The following is a 23,162-nucleotide window of genomic DNA, read 5'->3' on the forward strand; positions in this document are numbered from 1 at the left end:
TCTTTGGAAATGCAGAAGAGGTGAGTCTGCAAAACACTTGTGAAAAGCAACTAAGGGAAGCATATGAATGTAAAAGTGAAAGCCAGCTATCATTTCACCTTATGTTTTGATTGCAATTAAGTTATAAGCCTGCCAGTCCAAACCCAAGAGATTTAAAAATTTAATTATTTCCAGTAGCCCCATTTTTGATGAGGCACATAAAAAATTTTGTAATTATTTAGACTGTCAAAGGCATACGTGCATGTGTGGATGAAAGAATAAAAAGGCTGATAAAAGCATGAAAAAAAGTGGGAAAAGCTATTTCCAGGCATTCCAGGCATTTCTGGGCATTGGCTAATCTGCAAATCTGCTGTCACTGGGACTTCTAAGAGCAAGAGAGAGAATAACAGCTAATTCTGGTGAAGTTACATTGAAAGACAGGATTTGAAAGACTCTCAAGCTATAGATCTGAGAATTAACATTGCTTTTCACTGATTTTGCTTTACATATTTATTTTAATAAATTTATGAAATCACAGCAGTTCCATTTAGAAGCACTAGGAATAGGAGTAAAGTGATCACTTAACTAACAAATCTGTAATATCTGTTCTTTTGCTTTGTACAAAGAGAGATTCCTGCCATAAACAGAGTGCAGGCAAGTTTTGTACTGTGAATATTGCTGATTATTGTATAGATGACTGCATACTGAGTCTGTGGGATTCATCCATAAGTAATCATTACTTTGCACTACAGGAGTTTGCAATTACTTTCCCAGCTTCATTCTCTGTTCTGTGGTGTTTTGTTTCTCCCTTATACTGAAATGGAAGCATCCTGCTGTAAGCACCAGTATCGACTTAGTCATCCTTATTTATTTATCACTCTGAGTGCTCCTTCTCAGCAGGTCAGGAATTGGAAAATTCATGAACCAGGCCCTTCTAGTCTGAGTAGTTTCCCCAGTATCATGATTAGCAGATTTTGTGCTATTAGTGAAAACTTTTTCCTGTTTCCCTTTCAAAACATGAAATATGAAAGGAGCAGAAAAATTGGTTTATGCAAATGAGTCCTTTACAACTGCAGAATATGTTTTGCAAAATTTAAGTTGAAATCTGAACTGTCACAAAGTTCAAGTTACATTTTTGTTGTATTTATTCCTTTTTTCAGAGGGGTCATGTATCAGCGAGAAAGCTGAGAAAGAAGACATGTAAGAGTAAGAAAATATGTACTTTATGAATGGTATTTTTTACATCTGCCTTTAAAAATCTTAGGGTTCAAAGTGAAAAATTCTGAGCAGAACAAAAACATCATTAGTAATTCAGTGTTGCTTTCTCACTGACCAGCTTGTCTTGACAGGCATGGCTGCGTGTTTACATACATAACTTGGACACACAGTCGAAGACATAAACTAAGATATAAGGACATTTTTTGGAGTGTAAGTACTGCATGGGAATGCAGTCACATAAACATTGTGATTACTCAGCCAACTGATTAGCATATTGTTAAGAGTGTGTATATTCCTTTTCAACTATAAAAGAAACAGAACACATTAAAAAACCATGGAAAATTAGATACAATAGGCTTGTTACCAAATAAAGTATTGTGTGCTGTTCTTAATTTGTAAGAAAGACTATATTCACAATAGATTTATGGCAGCTATACCACAGTTACAAAGACTTTAGTGTATTCACCCTTCTTATGCCAGGAAGTGATACACAGGAGGTGATTTGAACAAAACCAGGTCTATGAGACATAAGCACAACATGCTGTGGCCTTCCTGGTATTGAACTTAGCAAAAATGTTTCTGTGGAGTTCCCAGCCAGGGTACCACACAAGAATGCTTTTGCTATAGAGACATTGCTTACTTAAGTATGTCTGTTAGTATTTCAGTGACTATTTTAACAACCACTGATTATTATTCAACTGGCCAGTTTCAACATTGCAAAAACCCCTGCTCTAACTCTACTTGGCACATGGCTGAGAGGTCTGGAGGCCATGCTACCAATTAAACTGCTTTGATTGAATGTTTACCCTATTCAGTAGGAAGTGCTGATGTTCCAGTGCCCTATTAAATTCAGTGGGAATTTTAATTTGAAGCTGAGTTTGAAGATCTCACTAACAAACCTGGTGTAATGAAACAACAGACGAGTCTTGAGGAAGAGTAGGGGATTGGATAGGAAATGGTGGAGGAATTAAGGTAACTTTTACCTTTCCTTCCATAGTCCTCTCACTGGAATCAAAAAAGGGCTACCAAAATGTAAATTGTTCTGGATGCAAAAGTATTTGTCTTTGAGCTACCACGTGAGTGAACATAGTCTGTAACTTACTGTTGGTGGTCTTGTTCTGGCTGCTCAGGAATGTGCTGAATAACTTCATAAACCGTACTTAGCATATCCTGGCCTGCGACAAAGTCAGGGCCAGGAACAGATTGAGTTGAAACCTAAAACCAACAAAGTGTATTCCTACTGTAAGTACAAATATGAAAAGATTCAACAGAAATTAAACTGTTAATGTAACTTGTAATTTTTTAAACTTTTCATCAAAGTTTTGCTTGTGGATTGAATAGGAAATCTCTCCTAGTTTACATTTAATTTTCAGTAAGTTCTTGTCACATTAATAGTAAGGCAAGTATTAGTTTTAAATTCATTTAACCCCTTTAAAGATTTAGGATGCAGCTTTTGCATTTAATACAGCAAATGCTTCATAATAATGTACCACAAGTCAAGAAAGGAACATTTAATAAAGAGAAAAGCAGGAGAACAAACAGGGCTTGGGTTCAGCATAAAATTCCCACTGGCCTGTCAAAGAGAGACAAATGCATGGAATTTCCATAAATCAAGTAATATTGGCTTGTTCAGCATGTTAAGTATATTAATTTCCTCTTATTCATGACAACAGATTTACCTAGACTCTACATCCATAAGGAATTATCAGTCTTTCTGCCTATACCCAACCTCCAGTTCTTCATTATCTACACTTTCTTATTTTCTCCTTTCTCTGCTGACTAAAATGAATCAGTGGATCAAATACTGGCTTTACCTGCAATGCTATACATTTGAGTAGCTGAACATAAATTAGTAGAGTTTCTCCTGTTTCTTGAAATTTTACTGGAAATTATAGTAGATTTCATTGCTTGTACATCCATCCTGTTGTTCCTGGCACTGCTCTCTCCCTCCTGACCTACTAAGGCCCTGATCCTGCCAGAATGTGATATTGTGATATGATCAGCTTAAGGGATATAGAATCATATAAGGTTTGGGTTGGAAGTTCCTAAAGATCATCCAGTTCCAACCCCTCTGCCATAGGCAGGGACATCTTTCACTAGATCAGGTTGATCACAGTCTAATCTGACTCTGAACACTTCCAGGGATGGGGCATCTGCAATGAGACAACTTTCCATTGCCTTGCCATCCTCACAAGTAAAGAATTTATTTAATCAAAATATACCCTCTTTAGTAATAAAATAATATTGCAGTGTGCTTAAGGCTGTGATGATCTAGGGCCTGATCTCCAAACTTAATAAGCCTCTTACTGGCAGAAACTGTAAAAGAAGCAGTTCAGCTGCTCTATTTTCTAAAAGTCATTTATCTCTGCTGCTGTAAAAGTTTGCCCTCTCCACTAACATTTGCAGTAGCACTTTAGCCCTATAAATGTATATTTCAAACATCTAACTCCATCAGAGAAGATAAATTAATCTATGGCTGTTTTTTGACATGATGTATTATGAGTACTAATCATAAAAATAAATTATGTGTGACAATGTGACCCTGTGACCATGCTTTAAGAGCTCTCTCTTACCTGACCAGATCGATGCCCTCCAAAGTTACAAGATTACATTGCTGACAATTTTCCCTAGCAAAGAGAATGCCTTTCTTCTCTTTTCTCCCAGTTTTACCATTGTCCCTAAATTTTATGGCCCTGTTTCTGATTTCTTTTTGGTCCTTTTACACTATATCAGAACGGTCTCCAACTGCTATGCAGTAATGTCAGCAAAGACAATGCAAGGAAGCAGCAAACGTTGCAGGATTTCTTTTCTGCTAGGGAAATTCCTATGCTTAACTCCTACCCTACAATACACAAAACCAACCAAATAATTTTGTGAAACACAGCCGAGACTTAGCTTACATTTACACTTTAAATAACTCCTGAGACTTTTCTGCACTGCAAGGGCTGAATGTTGCATGAGCAGAAATATTAGGGTCAAGGGAGAAAATGGCATCACAATAGCAGGCTTGCCTGTGTGACACAAGTGGCTACTTAACTACCCAACATTACTAATATTCTCCTAATATAGGGTAGTTGAATGGAAATTGCTGTACTTAGAGCTTGGTTATTACTTACTTCATTATGTTGATTATGAAGTACTGAACTAGTAACACAGGAAAGAAAGAGCAAGTACTGGGTGAACAACAGCCATGAATAATATGGTGTCATGCACACATCTGTAAAAAGCAACAGAAGCAAACCTACAGAAGGATTCTGGTACAGATATTTATTATAATTAGAGAAATAGAAGAGAAACTGTCTGTTTATGATGTAAAATCACATACCCTAGAGCCACCGGTAAGATCGGGAAAAGTGATGAACTCATATATCCCAAAATCATCCAAAGCACTTTCATGTCCTAAAGTTAGAACAAAGATTTAAAAAAGAAGATATAATATGAACCTGGAAAATAATGACTGGCAAGGTCTTTTGCCCTAATTTTTTAAACACCTGAACACTGCTTATGTGATCTGCTTCAGACCACTTCCCTGCTGAGCTCCCTAAACTGGTGTGGAGTGAGGCAGGACAGCTGCAGAGCTGGTGCTTGGTACTTGGTGATTTCCCACACCTTGGACCAAGTGAGGAGCCTCTTGCTAACCTCAGCAACACTTCTGGTAGAGACATTCATACTCTCTATTCTGGAAGGCTAAAATGACCAATTTACTTTCATTTCCCATAGAAAAGAGGCTGAATAAATAAACTCAGCATATCTAAGTGTAGTGAAGCAGTACCACTTGAATGTTTTACAATTCTGAGAATAATAAAAGGGAATATGGTACCTATAGATGTCACATTATTATTTGGGACTTCAGATACACCTTGTATTTAGGTGTATTTAGGCGTAGTTAGTCTACCCTCCCGCTGTCCAGGAGATGTGAGGCTCTTGGTTGTCTCTTGGGCATCATTCCACATCAAAGGTTACAGAACTAAAACCAATGATGAATTTCTATCCTTTGCTATGACTTTGATGGACCCTCTGTGCTCAGGTGAATGTCCTACCTTCCTAAGCTTCATATACTTCCCTCTACTTGTGCATGTAGCAGTTTATGGTCTGCTCTGATGCTTTGGTAGAAAGGAATGGGAGTAAAAGTGATATCCTTCCAGAGGATGGCTGGTCTCTAGCATCTCCTGCCTAGGATCAGATGGGAAGTATTGTGGAGAGAAAAGAGGCAGTGAAAAAAAAACACTCTGGGCCCTGATAACAGAGAGAAAGGCAGTACAGAATATGATAGAAGGTTATATATGTATACTGCAATGTCCTTAACTCATGATTTTGATAACAACTGATGCCATGAGCATTTTCAGTTGTAATCCTCCTATGTATCACCTCTTACTGCTATCCCACAATAACACTGATTTGTCATATTGGTGACAACAGTGGAATACAGGTGTTCCAATTCCAGAATACTGGGATTAATAGGTAGAATTCAAGACAGCAGTACATACTGCTATGAGCTCCAGGCATGAGCTAAACCCATGATAATTTCTTGTTTAGGTCTGATCTTGATTAACGTATCATAGAGGTGTGCAACGCAACATAAAACCACACTTTTCTTCCTTTCATTTTATTTTTTTTTCTGTATTTTGTGATGCTATTTTTCTTTTTCAGGAATGGACTTTGACCTTATGCTCACACTTATTTCATTAGCATTACCTGAAAATGCCTGTGCCTTTCTGTAATCAGCCTCTGCCCTAGAAAACATAAACACATTTCTCAGTTTGACGTCATAAGCCAAGGAAAGAAAATTAATATGATAAAATGCAATTCTCTGGATGGAAAGTACTTTAAGATGTAAGATGAATTGTTTTTCTACCTGCTCTGTAGCTTCTGTTGTATCACTGAAAAGAAGAAAATAAAAAATTATTCTTTTTGCTTCAAGGGTCCAGAAGAAGAGCTGGACTGTGCTTAACTTTTACATACCTTTATGTGGCTGATACCTTTTCCATAGGAATAAAAAGGCCATAGCTAGGATCAAAAATAATGAAATTCCTGTTATTACTGCAAGAGAAGACAAAGATTTTCCTTTCTGGGCCAGCTTTTCCAACCCTGTGACAAAGAAGATGAGTACTGTATTTAGTTCCTTGTTCTTTATAATGTGCTACAATGACACTGAAAAATGCATCTTTTAAAATTATTCTGAAACTAGTAAACTTGCATAGAGATAGAAAACAGATGCATAATTTGGGTCTTGATAATGGGTAATATTTATTTTTCCCTACAGATCTGAACTCAAAAAGCAATGATATGCATATCAGAAAAGACTTCAAAGCAGATTAGGGCCTAGAGCTAAATGGAAGTCATTAATGTAAACCACAAATTACAGCATCAAAAAAAGAAAATGCATACTACAACTTGAGGTATAGAGGAACTGAACTACCAAAAAGAAAGTGAGAGAGCAACTTGTTCTAGATTGGAGACAAATCCTCCTAACAGTTGGGAGATATAAAGTAGGAGAAGACAAAAGATCCATTTGACTTTTTGTAAAGATTTTTAGATCACTGATAGTCTGGTTATTTATCAAACCGCATCTGAAAGCAATTAATTATCACAGAATCACAGAGTCAGGCTGGAAAAGACTTCTAAGACCATTAAATCTAACCTATCACCAAAGATCAACATGGCACTAAGTTCTATGTCCAGTCTTTCCTCAAACACCTCCAAGGATGGGGACTCCACCATATTGTTTGTATTTATTTCTAAATATATTAAAAATATTTCTTTCCTTTTCTCAAGTCTTTTTCTGGGATATGCATTAACAGGACTTTTCCATCAGGATATTCTGATACAACACATGCACAAATTGCATATAATTACATACCTAGAAGCACATGGAAAACATTTGTAATGAATTTGCAAAGACAAGAATGTGAAAGTTAGGAAATGCCAGACGTATCTGCTCGCACTCTTTATTTCCTCCTTTTGCTCTGAATTGTGCAGAATTCATGTAATTAAAGGACAAGGCACAATCCATACAGGTAAATTAATGTTGCATATTTGCTAGTGCCAGATTTATTAGTACAATTAAAATGTGTATTATTTAGCTAGATGTGTTCCCAATTGTTGATGAACTTCTGTGCAGAGGGCTGCTTACATCTACTTAGACCTCTGTGTAATTCACTGGCATTGTGCTGGCTACATGTGCAGTGGTTTTCATGAAGATTAAATATGAGGATTTCTAGACAGACGTATCCTAAAGATACGGGAAAATAAATCACTGCAATTTCACCAGTTTTTTGAATAGTCCCTCGGTGTATTGCTTTCCTTAGGAAGAAAAAGCCCAAATGCTGGAGAATCAGATGAGTCCTTAAAAATGTTCCTTAAAGTGAGTAATTTCAAATGTAGACTCAATAAATCACATTCTACAGATATATTAGTGCAGCAGTGCAGAAAACAAAGAAATGCTCTTTGCATGCATTTAACGCACTCAAGCTGACTAAGCTTGAAAAGTTAGCAATGACAGGTGTACGTGAGATACCTCATCTTATTTTAGAATCTTGGCTGAAAATGGGTAACAACTTAGTGCAACTATTGATATAACTGTAACTTATTAAAATAATTGTTTCCTAGATAATTTTTAGGATTAATTAGGCAGCTGTCCATAGGACCATATAGGTGAATTTCTGTCCCATGGGCAAGTTGTGTAAGGTCTTCTGAAACATCAGAGTTCCTGTTGCTTCTGAAAATGGGGTTTCCAGTATTCTGAATGCCATAGTCCAGCCTCTGTATCTAGGATTATGGGGGTAAGGAAAAGGAATATGGACAATTTTCATAGTCTTTGCTTAGTATGTTTATTCACTTGCAATGTGAATTTAGCCTGAGCAGCATCACCGAGAATGAACAGTGTATGAATTCATACCTCTTAGAATCAGCCAGTGCTGCTCTGCAAAGTGTAGCCTTGACATCTCCATTTAGTGCTTTTTGAATAAACACTCATCTAAAAGAAAATTGCTCCAGAGGGGGGAAAATATCTTTTTCTATTTTTAAATACACTAGAAAAAATGTTTTGATAAGATGTAAGTAAAATATTTTTAATTAGGAAATCTACTATTTTAAGTGCAATCAACCCTGAAGCTGTGGAGTCTTCCCTCCTTTTTGGCCTTTGAAAGGAAATCTCAGCTAAATATTACATGAACTTCCTGGAGAAATGTCATGTTTATTTCTATAAACACATAGCTCTGAATTGCATTTTCTTTCACTAGTAACCACAATATTTAGTTTTTGAGTGTGGTATTCTTACTATGAAATTGCAACCTGTATTCCTCCCAGCATACTCAAGGTCCTGGATTCATGATGAATCAGTAAATAGCCTGAATCATGGACATATCTTCTTGTTTACCAAACTAACAAATTTGTTAGCTCTTTGCTCAGCCCACGTGAAATTGCTTTGTTAAATTTTCTAACAGGCAATCTAGTAATTCTTGTTGAACATTAATAGCATATGTTCCTTATCTGAAAATACTTGTATCCATCTGTATTGAGAAGAGACATCAGACTTCCTTGATATCTTGTTCTTTGCTCTATGCTTCTGGAGATTTTCTGAAAAACTGCTTTGTTGCTATTGAACACAATCATACAGGAGCTGTGGTTATACTGTAGGAGCAATGAAGGTATGTGTTCTTCAGAATCCAGCAATCAATCCAGAGATTCATAAATATGACAAGGAAATTATTTACATGAACATTGTAATAAAATCCCACAAAATTTCAGTGTCTTAGTGGGTTGTGTTCCAACTTGCTCTGTGTCACACAGCAAGTAAAACCTAATCCCACAGAATGTCCAAAAGCCCCTTTACCATATTCTTAGTGAGATGCAAATTTCAACACATATTCTAATAACGGCTTCCTTTTTCTGGGGCATCCACTCAGATGTTACACTTTACAGCAGTAAGGTTACATTCTTACCTACAGACGTAACAACAACTGTGAAGTGAGTTTCATCTCGTTTCCCGGTCACGTTGTTGAAAGCACAGCACATGTAATCCATTGTCTTCTGGGCCACTTTATCAGATACAACTTCCAGATGGGGTCCATATTTGATTACTTGAGTGCTATTGTCATCCCTTTGAATCCATGAATAAGTATTTGGTGGGTTTGAATCTGCTGAGCAGTCAAACAGTACAACTTGCCCCACGTCAACTGTAAACACTGCCCCTATATTCAGACCTTTGTCTGATTTGACTCTAAGTCCATAAGGTCCATCTGCATTGGGAAAAAAAGGGAAACACAGTGAGAAAATGAAAATCAAAGTATATAATTAAACTGTAATCAGAAGTGTACCTCCAAAGTTAGAATATTTAAGTTAGACTAGCCTTTAGAATGGCTGGCATTCAGTTATTTCAATAAAAAGGCTTTCAGTTCAATAACTGGATCTGTGCCAGGCTTAGCTCAGGCTACACCCACTTAATACTGGTCTAATTGCTGTTTAAGGAAAAAGCATGGGTCTATGTATTTTCAGTATGATAAAAAGAATGAAAACTGAAATCAGTTGGATTTCTATGAAGTAAAGGAGCATGTCTTCTTCAGGAGCATATTTGATTTCTACTTCAAATTTAAGCCAAACTTACTGGCATAAGTAATTTCCCAACAAATTTAAAAGTGAACAAATTGGCCTTGTAATGTTATCTTCACTGCAATAATTTACAGTACAAAAATTACTAAGGGAACTAATTTACAGGTATAATATTGAGTGGGGTGTGCCTTAGATGAATTCAGAAAAAAATTTCCGTAAATGGCTGCCAGAATAAACTTTAACTTTCCCCTATTTTACTAGGTTTGTACTACTAAATAATATTTTAAATAATTAAATAATTGAAAATACTTAAATAATTACTACTGTAAATTATGCTTTTTTTCAAGAGCAAGTTATTGTACTGAAAGTTGTTTTTCTGAATATAATTAGAAGAAGCATATGTTGTTCTAAAGTCATGCGTTCATTACTCAAAAAATTGAGCAGATGAGTATTTTTAGTGCAATCTGCATAGGAAAATGAGAAGGGGAACAATATATTTAAATATTATAAGAATATTTCTCATGCTATTTTTACTCAAGCATTTCAGATCATTGGGGCTTTTACATCTTTACACATTAAAATTATTTTTAAAGTTACTTAACTACTTAAGAAATTTATGTAGAGAATATAATAATGAAGTATGCCTTATTAAATAGCATTTTATAGTTTAAAAAACAAAAGCAAAACCAAAAACCCCTAATAGTTTTAATGTTGTTGATTCCCTGAGGACTTGCATGAATAATCAAAAATGCACAGACCTAATATGACAGAACAAAAGAAGAAAATATGCAGAGTATTCCTTTGGTTGGATCCCTGAAGATCAGTAAAGCTGTCTCATACACAATGGTGCAGCACAAAACAGGCACACTACTGTGCCCATTGCAGTCAGTGGAATCTAGTAAAACTTCCACCTTCCTGTGGTTGTCTGGGAGAATTAAGATAATGTAGCTGAGTTTGAATGGGAAAATCCCTGCTACATGAAGCTGCGCACTTGTATATTTCAGACTTTATTTCCCACCAGGAAATTCAGGACCATGTTAAAATGTTCTCTAATACACACTTCTATTTACTGTTTGCCTTCTTTTATGAGACTCATTTATTCTCCAAGAATACACCTAAGCCACCAGCACACAGCACAAACATGGCCATTTTGTGCGCACCTCTGTGTTTTTTTCTGTTTGTTCAGGCTTAGACAAGAGACCACAGACCACCACATTGACCTCAGTTTAGTTCACTTTTAAGTAAATGTCCATATTTCACAACATAAACTTGTCAATCTTTTAATTTTCTCCATTTATTTCCTAGGGGTAAGCTTTTTGCAGTCTCATTTTAAGGAATGGCCAACATCATGCATAATATTTTCTTGGGAAATGCAATATAAATTCACTTCAGCATGAATTAGTGCTGCTCCCACCTACATTGCAGTGGCCACTCTGAAGAATCCTGGCTTTTCTTTTCACAAGTTCTAGATGCTGGGCTGCTTCCTCACAGGCTCTGCAGCTCCTGAGTAATTTGGTTTATTGTCTCCAAGAGCCAGCTGACCCTGCAATGACCATTTCTGTGAAGTACAGACCTATACCCCACTCTTTTGGCGTGGCTGGCCTCATTTGAGCTGCATGTTTCTGTGGAAGGGGAGCTTGTCACAGGGGCTCACCTCTTATGGGTATTTACTTCCCTTTTTTTCAGATCTGAAAGGAGAAGGCAGGTACTGGCCTTTGATGTTTTTTATAAATGAATTAAAGCCCCTCACAAACTATGTATAGGCAGGAACGTACTTTTTTTTTTAACTTTTCAGAGCAATTCAGTGGTTCTTTCAATCCAATTCTGCCTTCTTAGGAGAATTCTCTTTTATTTTCACAGGTAATATGACTTAGACATGTTAACAGAGATTATTGGTAAGAATAGCTGACCGGTTTACATGTTCTCCTCACTGTAGTGGGTGGTTTGCCACAGTCTGCAAAAGAATTAGAACTGAGTTCTGCTTTTTTATCAGTATCATAACTGTGCAGCATAAAGAGATAACACTGAGAACTATATTTTAATGGAAGCTGCAAGTTGAAAGAAATCATTATACAAACACTGACAAACACCAGCTGGGAAAGTAAGTTGGAAAAAAACAGAGGGGTTATCTTAAGAAATAGCCAAATCTTGGCAAAATCTGAAAAGTGACATTCCTTGCTGAAGTCAACCCAAGGATTGGGTAACCCTTCTGCTTTGCCTGGAGCAATATTTTGCCTCTCCTGGGCATTGTGTACATCAAGGTCTCTAAACAATGGGTAACTAACAGTTATACACAGCTTCAAGGATGATTCTGAAAAGTAGGCAATCAACCATTCTCTCACTAGTAATAAGTATATTCTATCTTTTGGAAGACTTGAGGAAGAAAATTCCACTTAGCCTGCTGAGTTTAACTCCATCAACACAGTACAACAGTGTCTGCTGCAGCCTACAGGAAAGCAGCTTCTTCCAGTCTTGAAATAATTTGTTTCTGAGTCACATGACTGCAATAGCCATGTTCCAGGTTGCATTATCATCATAATTAATGGAGAAGCAGGACAATATTAATAAGACATGAATTAAAAACCACTTTTCATACTCAGTAACAACCCACAATGACAGCCTTCATGGATCCCTCAGCTCTATTTTCCCTTTCCAGTATTGCTCTCTACAGAAGACTGCCTCTTGTCTCAGTAAAACCAGTTAACTAAATGATGTGTAAAAGAATAAATCAATCTTTCTGAGTAACAATTTACTGCTCCATGGGAATATTTCCAATTGCTCCCATCACTACGAGACTGGTGCAGTTTCCAAGCAGATGGCAGGTATTTACCGTGAGCAACCTTTTCTTTATCACCTCCAATAACTCCCCCACAGCAATGACATATGGCAGAGAGAGATCCTGGGGCCTGTTCTGGATTGTTATTGACAACTGGGAGCTGGGAGACAAAGTACTTCTGCAGGCAGAGGCTGAACCAAATTAGGTGACTTCATATAGCTCAGGAAGTAAGACCCCAACTCCCATCACTGACTTGGATATAGAGAATATCACAGGTATTTGAAGTCTTTCAGCATTGCATTGTTTGCTCTTAATATCTTTTTTTAAGCTGTTATACTATGCACAAAGCAAACCCTCAGTTCTGATGAAGGGCATTCAGAAAATGCATATAACAATAATATTTACACACACAGAAAAAAGTGAATCTCACGGTTTTTGATAAAGCAGTATATCACAACCATTTAAACAGCAGAAGATACAAGAAATGCGGACACTTAAGTAACTTTGAGATTTTAAAATTCTGGTAAACAGTAGGTCAAAAACAGGTTTCTAGTTTAGAACTTAGACAGATTTTTCAATTTACTGAAAAATGCATGTAATTGAGTGAGGAAGAAGGGGGGAAGCAGTACCAGAGTTGGGACTGAAGGGCACACACATTGTCAGAGCGAGTGTCCCAGACACCTGCCAGTGCCATCAGTGCTTTGGAGACAATCCCATGTGTAACAGGTCAGAAATTCAAATCTCACATGAGCTGTGCAACAAACAGAGCTGTCTGAAAGGATCTGTGGCAGATGCTTTTCTAGTCTGCCCCCACTTCATTGCACGGGAAGAGGCTGTCAGGATGGATACAGTGTCCCAAGTTCTGTGTAGGTACTCTTTGAAGACAGATCTGTATAAGGCCAATTCACACCTCATTAAAGTGAGAAACACAGTAGAGGAGCTGCATTCATACACCTTCAGGTCTCATTCTCAGCACTTTAAGCACATAAGTGAGCTGAGATTGTGACTCTACAAAAGCAGGCATATAAAAATGTGCTACCTCGAGGAAATAATGTGATTGATTTTTTTTTTTTAATTACAGTAATGATAAGTTAAAGCTCTATCACTGCTGGTTATTTCCTTGTTTACCATGATTCCTCTGTTTAATGAGATGGAAGCTCAATTAATATTTGCCCTGTTTAGGACTCCACAACTGCTTCTTCATCTTCAAGTCTGCACTGGTGTCAATTTTATAAGCTCATATCTAACAATGTTCTTGTTAATCTTTGCTAATTTAGGCAGTCCTTTTCTCTTCTCCTGGTGCAGTGTAGAGACCCACCCCCTCCTCCAATACTTTAGATGGAAGTCATCCCCTTATGCAATGAATTCTTCAAGTTATAACAAAAATCTCTGAACAATAGCAGAATAGACAATCAGAAATGAAAGGAGATGAAAGGAGGAGGAGGAAAATATAAGAGGTAAAGATGTAAGAGATGTAGGTTCTGAATATGTTGGTAGTGCAATCATAACAAGCTGAGCATAGGCTGCCTACCAGCTGCCAGCTGCCAGAAAAGCAGGAAAAAGCTGCAGAGAAAAGCAGGAATGAGCACCAGCCCTTGGCAAGACAGGAATTCAGCTCCAGTCTTTGCAGTGTCCCTTCCAGACTGGGCCATGAAGCAAACTGGCTATATCTGAATAGGACTGGTGACAAAGTAGGTCCCGGCCTTTCAAATTTCAGCTCTCCTCTGAGAAGGATAATTTGACCCCTGAGGACATGAGGATTAGAGCATAGCAGGTGACATATGTGTAGCATGTGCTACTTGAAAACAGTGGAGGCACTGGGAATTCCTGACATGGATCAAAATGAGAAGGCTCTAAGATCTATTTTCTAATCAATCTCGATCTTATCAGCAGAAGTTCATGTTTTTTATTCTCTGAAAGGCATGCCCATTTATTTTTTACTAGCAAATCTCATCCCAGCTCTATTACTCTGTCAAAATCATTCAGTCCTCCTATTTAATTTTGTAAATTAACTTCATTGAGATACTGCCTATCCTCTTTCTGGTGCCATTAATGGAAGTATAAAAAAAGACTGGACTTGAAATTATCTTGAGGAAACCCACTAATACCAGTTCTTCAGCCCGGTACTTCCAGGCTTAGCTTTTTGATACTATTTGGTGTCTTCATTTATAACAACATTTTCATGTATAATGATCTCATTATTTTTTTCTTTTGAGTCACATCTGAAGACATCTCTGGAAATTTTGAAGTTTCTATTTGAATTCTGCAGTTGAGTCTGATCTTTACGATCACACAACACTAAATAATTTTATGATCCTGTCTTAAGTTAGAGCTATTACAAACAAGCTCATTTTGAATGCAAGCTCACATACAATGTTGACTCCACTGTTTTCTGCCTGTTTTCATATTTGGAGGCACTCCTTCCAGCAAAATCATTCATACAAAGATAATAATGAATATTTCATATACTCACAATATATGGTTGGGGCAATTATCTCACTTTCCATTGCACTGACAGGGTTAGATACCAGACAGCTGTAATTCCCAATGTCTTCTTTTACTGCAGGAACAATTAGAAGTGTAGCATTGTTTGATGAAAAGATATAATTAGGGCCAGCATGAAGATGCTTCCCATTTTTCATCCACTGGTAAACTACCCTTGTACCTCTATCCACAGTACATTTTAGGGTAATATTCCCTACATACTCCACTACTCCTGAAGATGGTTCAGTATGTACAGTTGGCTTTGTGACTGGAACTGTAAAATAAAGAGATATGAAGAGTTGTTAAAAAAGAAGGCCATATTCTGCTGTTGACTGTAAGAACTGCTATGGGATATAAATAAAACCGGATTGTTTATATCACTGGCAATAGGATAAAGACTTCAGTCACGTGTACCACGGCCTCTTGCCTCACATACAAATCACTGAGTCCACAGAAATGAAAAGAGCACAAAGCATGACACTGCTCACCGTGTGTGACCTCAGCATGACTGCCCACAGCTTTGCCCACACGGGGCACCACTGAAATTTGGGCAGCCTGGCTTGAGGATGTCTGCAGATTGGGATGGCTTTGGGAGTTAAATGGCACCTACAACTTTGTCACCTCAAGATGTCATTTATCTCATTCCTTCCAACTCTGGACCCTTCAGTTACAGGATTCCCTCTGTATAATCCAGAAATTACAGAAGCCTGCTGTCATCCTTTTAGATAATTCTTTTCCAATTTTTTTTTTTAAGTCCCCAATACAAAGAGCAGAATCTAAAGAGGGAAATCCACTAAATTTGTGAATTCAGATCTGGGCTTCTCTTACAGACTACAGCCACCAACAAAAGTCAATGGCTCCTCTTTGTTACAGGAGGTAAAGTTGTTCAGGGAAAAAGACTATTTGAAGTTTAATGCATCCTTGTGATAGCACAACAGAAACTTATGAAATCTTATTTTTTGTCTAATGTCTAATATAATCTTAAATGTTTCTATGCCTCTTCAGTTTTTACTTACGAAATAGAAACATCAATCAATATATTAATTTTCTTTAAAGATGACATATTTTTGTATTCCCTTCACCAGCAGTAGAAAAAACCATAACTTAATTGTATGCATTTTTTCATGTATGGTTTCATTAAATGAGACACCACTGCAACTGGATACTAAGAACCAGGACTTCAAAACTATTGTAATTTTATTTTCAAAATGAAGATACTATCTTTTACTAACTTACCATCAACAGCTACTTGAATTTTTTGACTTGCAGCTATGGTGCCATTTCCACGGACATTGACTTTTACAATGTAATTGCCTTCATCACTGAGATGCAATGGGTTAATCCTCAAAGTTGCATTCGGTGGCATAAGGGTAAACTTGTGCTGGTATTCCAAGTCTGGAACTACTCTTTGATTTACAGAGCCAAGCAAGTATTTTGGATTACTTTGAGACCTCTCAAAAAGCCAAATTATCTGGATTTCAGAAGCTGTAGCATTGAAATTGTAGTCAACAGAAAGATGAAGTGGTTGCCCCTCAATACCATGGATGGTATGAGATGGTACTGTCAATTTCAAGGCAGAACAAATCCCTGCATAAGAATGAAAGAACAAACAAATAAACAAACCCAAAACACAAATGGAAACCCAAAAAAACTCAAATGAGAAATTCTCACAGTGAAAAAACTCTCTAGGCTAAAACTTACTTTTTTTTTTGCCTGGTTATAATTCAGATTATAAGTATGAAAGGGGAAAGAGCTCATTGACCTTGGTGAAGCTGGATCTAACTACAGATCTCTAGCTTCATATTATACAAAAAGCCAAAGGAAGGATCTTTTACTGATGAAAGTTTGACAAAAATGAGATAATGTACGTTTACCTTAATGTATAAAATATATTCCCTTTAAAATATTTCATATTTCTAGGTCTTACACTGTCTAACACTCTTGGATTGTAAACTCAGATTTTATGATTTTTTCTGGGCTGGTTTGGCTGCAGAGGAGCTTCTTAGGTACTCTGCCAGTTATACTAAGAAACTGACTGAAAATCTGACAAGCAGCACTTTCATGAATTCTGACTAAAACTATATATAATTATTATTGCTGACTGCTCTGTACCTGTAAGACTAATTCAAGAAACAATATAAAGCTTGCAAAATTCAAGTATTCCTGTCTTAGGAAATTGCCAGAATTAAGCCCTGCTGTTGATATGCACAAAAGTGAAATTTGCAGCCACATGATAAATTCTGTTTTCTGAGAATTCTGTCTCTGTTATGGTGCAAAAAGGCCACTCCTTGGTTAATCACTGTCTTTCCAATACATTTTTTAAAATAATTTTTCCTTGTGCTGGCCTAAGACCTATTTATAGAACACTATTAAAGCTTTAGTCTTGGAAGTTAGTGATTGATTTTCACATTAACTTTTCCACAGCACTCATGAGAACTGCATTGATGTAAAGAGTTGACATTAATGAACTGACCTCACAACACCATTTTAACTGATAGGACTTTAGAGATGAAGAATTTAAGCCCAGAGAAAATTAACAGCAAAAATACAGACTCATTTTAGATGATCAATTTGAAATATAAAGGATACGATTTTTCAAAATACATATAAAAATATTTTGCTATGTTCAAGATGCAACTCCAACTGACTCTAGTTGCAGGTTTAATTGCTCAGATTACTGACTGCAAGTGGTAAAAAAAACCCTAGGAAAAAAGCAACCTCTTATAAGCAAGAAATGTAAAAACCATGATGTAAGTAATCCATCTGCTACTGCATAAGAACACACTGGTGACTGAGAATGCACTGCCCTGGTTAGCATGCAACACTTTCACCATGCACCATCTATCCTTTTCCTGCTAATGATCATTTTTTGTTGGACTTGATGATCCTTGAAGTCCCTCAAACCTGAGATTCTGTGACAGGCTTCCAAATACTAGTAATGAAAAAGTAACTTCCCAGCTGATGTACATGGAATGTATTTCGTATTTCTACCTGGAAAGAGCTGGGTGGGTAGGGAAGAGCAGAAGGAGCATTGTATGAAAAGTATGCGACTGTGCTCACTAATATAATGCAGAGTTAACTTTGTTTCTTACATTTCCTACTTTCATCTCATTATTATTTATGACAGAAATTGTTAAAGGTCCATTTATGTCTAATTTCCTAGGTTATGTGACAGAAAAAAAAAATCAATTCAGTAGCATAATATGGTATCTGTGCATGTCTTTTGGGTTAGAATTATCAAATTTCAGTGCACAGTTGTTTGCCATGAGGTAATGGCAAAGCAAACTTGTTGGGGATAAGGGTGGGGACACAAAAAGGGAGTGGTGGTTACAGATGCAGCAGTAGTGCCAGTAATTAATGTCAGAGCTACTCTGGAGTGTGAGTAGTCTGGCTCCTGGGCAGCCAGCATGCTGTACAGAATCTGCCCCAAAAAAGTAATTCTGTGGCTGGCTTCCCTTTTCATAAAGCTGAGCAATATTACACTCAGCTAAAGATAGCTCACAGCATTTCTGAGGGCATGGCAGGGCAGCCAAAGGAAAACACTGCAGAATACTGACAGGGAAATACAGAAAGACAGTGAAATCCTTTGACAGAAAGCCTGGCAAGCCCCCATTAATGGAGCTAAGGAGGAAGCAGACAGAGGGCTTCAGGCTGCAGGGACTTTAATTTGCAAAGTACTGGCTGGGGTTCAGCTGAGATAGGAGGAGAACAGGGTAAGAAAAGAGGAAGAGGAAGAGTGTAGAAAAAATGAGGAGTGGTTTAAGAGGAGGATACATACGACAGAGATGTTTACATGCTTATCTTTCTAGATGAAAAACCTAAACCAGATGATGCACATCAAATTAAAGCCTGCTCCTCTAACCCTTTTAAACAGTACTTGTAGTCTGTTATTCTTGCAATTTTCTAACACTGCACAACTCTTCAAGGCTTGCTAGACTCTGGTTAACAGGACACATGAAGTATTTTGTTGGTTATTCTAACATTTCTCAGCTGTTAATATGCTCCCTGACAACATTGCAGTACAAATCAGATTAAACTGCTGTTGTCCACTTGAAAAAGAGAGAAAGATGGTAACTCCTCAGCAGAATCCTTTATGAAATATTTAATGCTAGAGATGTATTTATATAACCTACCAATTATATAACCACACATTTCAATTTTTAGATCAACTGGAATAAAGTCAAACGCATCTCTCAAACACAGAGAGATCTGTAATTAAAAGATCTGTCCATATACTTACTCATTTTTTATGTTGTATGATGCTGTTCAATTTTTGGGTTTATTTAGCTGTCAATAGGTGATTGTGCTGTTGGACAACATGCCAGCCAAAGAAGCAGTGCAACCATAAAATACGGAAAATAAGGAATATTTCTCAAAGATCTGTTCATGCAAAAACTTAGCATAACCTAAGCAGGTCTTGTGAGCACCAGGATAACTGGGACCACCAGTATGGAAGGTGACAGCATAACAGAGTAATGAAAACAGAATCAGGGCTGGAACTGATTCTGTACCTTCATAGCAGCTAAAACCTGTTGGAATAGAAACTGCAAATTAACTTTGTTCTACTTGATTTACAAAATTTGCTCTGTGTAGTGTCTTGGAAAGACATTTTGACATCTGCAAATAAGGAAATTCTTTTAGCTGGGACCAGAGATAGTGAGGGCAGAAAGCCCATTTTCTCCCCAGCCCCTTCAGGAGTGGCTTTGGATAACTCCAGTTCTTGTTGCTCCCTCTGGCTTTGCTGGGGTGATTTTGTGGAGTGCCAACATCCCACAGGAGCTTCCCCATGGCTGGAGGGGCAAGGGAGAAGGCAGGCTGGGACTGGAGCAAGTTATTAGATAATGGTGCTCTGTCAAAGGCAAGGGTTTTACAGTGATGGAAATAATCCAGTCTTAGCAGAGATAATGTCTTCTGCAGTCTGGAATATTCTTTACTGAGAGGGCTATCCTCTCCACCAAAAGTGTTGTCAGGCTTTAGAATGGGACATCCAGGGAACTGGTAGAGTCATCTCCCTGGGGATACTTCAAAGATGCAGATGTGGCACCCAGGAACACGCTTTAATGGAGGAATTTGCAGTGTTAGGTTTATGGCTAGACTTGATGCTCTTTAGGGTCTTCCCCAACCTAAAGGTTCTAACATTCACTTGTATTAGACTAATTTTGATTTTTAATTTAAACTGAAGACTATTATGACTAATTCTTGAATTAAAGTTAATAGCAAAATCAAGCCAATGTGTCAAACTAAATTCATATTTTTCAGGCCCAAATTCCATAACATTCAAGCCTATCCCTACTGCTTCACAAATATAATACACTTTTTTTCCCAAGATGATGAAATTCCAAGACCTAACTTTTGTATAATGATTGTAAGGGCTGTACCACAACGACCTCCATTTGGAGCTCAGTGATCTGTGCTTTGCTTCCATTTCACATTGCTATCATCAGTATTAGCAAGCACAACAGAATGGTTGTTGACATAAAACAAGGGCTGCAGTCTTAGTTTAAATAAAAAACTATGACATAACTTTTGAGTTTATGGCATAAACTGAAACCTGCTTAGCGAGATTTTAGGATTCTCAGAATTTAACATGCACATCTCCTTGTCAAAGTGAGTTTGGATTCTCAACTGCTTTTCACCAGAGTGTTCATTTAGCCCTTCAGCTCTCCTGAACTTGGTGCAAAATGTCACTAGATCAGTGAAATATATTTTTCCCTGTTTTACAGGTATGTTATTTATGGAACAAAAAACCTCAAACAACCCAGATGTAATGGTCCAGGAAAGCTGTAATTTCTATAATGGAAAATTTGGGAATATTCTTCCCTAGACTGGGATTTTTCCCCAAGAATAGGTTCCACTGAGATTTGTCACAGGATTTAATTTCATTTACTGAGGTAAATGACTTCAGTGGCCTTTGTGTCATATCTCCAATGCACCAGATTCCACCATGATATGAAGTATGGGCACCACATTTCCTTCACTAGAAAATGTGTATATCTGGGTAAGGATGTAAGGGTTCATGGTGAATAAACCTGTACTCTAAGCACTCTGTTTGCATGACAATAACTCTTGCAGGATTTTAATGAAAAATATCCAATAAAGTGGTAAAGTAGATAAAGGACAAAATCACTGCTTTTTATCAACCAAATATTTTTTTATTTTTAAAGAAGAGATCTGATAATTGTCATATAAAACATCAATCATTATGAAGCCAAAAGTCTTGTAAAAGTATCAAGCTCAAAATCAAGGAAACTAGGTGACTGTATAGTAAGCTAGAACTGTGAGGTTCACAAAGAAGATAAAAGTTATTCCTATACATGAAGGATTAGAGGATGCACTACATTTGTAATATTATATATTTCCTCAGTTGACATTTACAAAACCAATTAAATATAGAAAAAGGTAATTACAGTAGTTTGTTGAAATAAGCTTTGATTACAGGATATTTCTGTCAAAGTACATAGAACATCTATTTTTTATCCATTGCATGGATAACAAATGCACGCTTACAAAAACTGCACACAGACACCAAACAAACACACTATTAATGGGGAGATATTCTTCAGCTGACCAAAAGCTTAATTTAGTTTCAATACCAATTACATTTAGATGTTACTTATAAATTAATTAATAAAAAATAAGTGAAAAATAACATATCAGTGCTGTCTCAATAAATTGTTAAGGAAGTGATAAACAGCGTCTGTATAATCTTTGGTTTAGAACCTGTCCAGCTTTGTTAAAAAGAGTGCCCAATGTATGTTACTCAATAAAATGTAATAGTAAGTAATCAATACCCATGTTTTACATGTAGATTGTGTGTCTTTAATCAATGCCAAGTCTTACATAGAGATTATATATAGCACTCATTTTTGTTCAGCTGCTAAAGCTTTAGCTTCACTTATAAAACAAAGACCCACTATCTGCTGAAAAACTTTTAGGCTACCTTTCTGAAATCAAACATCTGACAATACAACAGAAATATCTTTAACTTTATAAAGATAAATCTAATAGAACCAACTCACATTTCCACAATGACAATCAAATACAATGAATACTGTATCTTACCTACAAGCAGAAAATATATTTTGCACTGTAAGTCCCAAAAGAAGTTGGCTAAAGGGCTCCATGAAAGCATCCTGTCCCACACAACTGCCACCTTCTCAGCACTAAGCCAGGGCTTGGACCTGCAGCTGCTGGTTTATTTGCTAGGGAAATCAGCAATGAGTTAACAGGTCCTATCCTGTCCCCTGCCTTAGGTGATTTGAATATGTGTATACAAAGAACAAAGGGAGTGGAACACCTGTTAGATGAGGACCCATCTTCATTGCCTCTGACTTTATCATAACCCTTCCCCAGCAGTCACAGCAAATATGACACAGAATGTAATAAATGGGGCACACAATACAAAGTACATTTAATTAATAGAAGTAAGTAAACGCACCAGGTGAACATGTTATACAGTTATTAACTTCCTTTAGTTACAGTTTCATAAAAAATACTGTGATGCTACATGCTTGTTTCAAACTAAAATTAGTATTCACAATATTTTTTCAGTACTTTTTAAATGACAGCTCTCATTTTCTGTTACAACTCCCCCCCCCATTAAACAGCTGTTAAAGAGCCTTTCTAATTTTTTTCTTAGCACTTTCAAGCCCATAACAGTTCTGTAATCTTTTTCCTTAACATAAGTATAACTCAACAAAGAATTAACTCCCTTTCTCTAAACAACATGTGATGTCAAGTGCCTATGACACATCTTTGAAATTAAAATCCTATGGCAGGAGTGGACAGCTTACTACAGTTGTTAAGTGCTGATTATTGTTTTTCTCCATTAACTTACATCAGTTTGAATTAACATTAATGTAGGGTTTGGATTTTGTCCAAAGCTGTCATTCACCATACAAATCAGCAGCAAACTGGACAGACCCTCCCAGAGCTGTGCAGTAACAGTTTGCAACAGCAAATATTAGCAGTGACAGAGATGGTTTATCCATAGAAAACCACACAATATTTTTCACTAAACAGCACTTAGGCAGACTATTATGGATTAACAAACATTAGGCTAGACTGCATTCCACTTTGTGCAGGAGCAACTGGTAGGAAGGAGTTGCCTCCACTGTGTGCTGGGAGCAGGGGTCCAGCAAGGTGCTAAGCCCCC

General features: G+C 37.0%; 1 protein-coding gene across 1 annotated transcript; it reads right to left on the bottom strand.

Annotated features, from left to right (window-relative positions):
- Positions 1-2,295: 2,295 nt before the first annotated feature.
- HEPACAM2 (HEPACAM family member 2) lies at positions 2,296-22,152 on the bottom strand. The gene is made up of 9 exons (XM_064703296.1): positions 22,070-22,152; positions 16,244-16,594; positions 14,997-15,281; positions 9,141-9,437; positions 6,160-6,285; positions 6,053-6,077; positions 5,893-5,930; positions 4,523-4,596; positions 2,296-2,412 (listed from the first exon to the last, which is right to left on the bottom strand). Exons 1-9 carry the CDS (start codon positions 22,137-22,139, stop codon positions 2,296-2,298), a joined length of 1,383 nt encoding a protein of 460 aa, XP_064559366.1. The 5' UTR covers positions 22,140-22,152.
- Positions 22,153-23,162: the final 1,010 nt, after the last annotated feature.

This window comes from Zonotrichia leucophrys, chromosome 2 (assembly GCF_028769735.1).
Source record: "Zonotrichia leucophrys gambelii isolate GWCS_2022_RI chromosome 2, RI_Zleu_2.0, whole genome shotgun sequence".
NCBI lineage: Eukaryota > Metazoa > Chordata > Aves > Passeriformes > Passerellidae > Zonotrichia > Zonotrichia leucophrys.

Bases quoted from the DNA above. Each gene is read 5' to 3' on its own strand.
- HEPACAM2 (XM_064703296.1), bottom strand. From the start codon at position 22,139: ATGCTTTCATGGAGCCCTTTAGCCAACTTCTTTTGGGACTTACAGTGC. The intron at 9,438-14,996 runs GTGAGTATATGA...TTCCCAATGCAG, and splicing joins AATTGCCCCAACCATATATT to ATGGACCTTATGGACTTAGA. The intron at 6,078-6,159 runs GTATGTAAAAGT...TCTTCTTTTCAG, and splicing joins AAGGTATCAGCCACATAAAG to TGATACAACAGAAGCTACAG.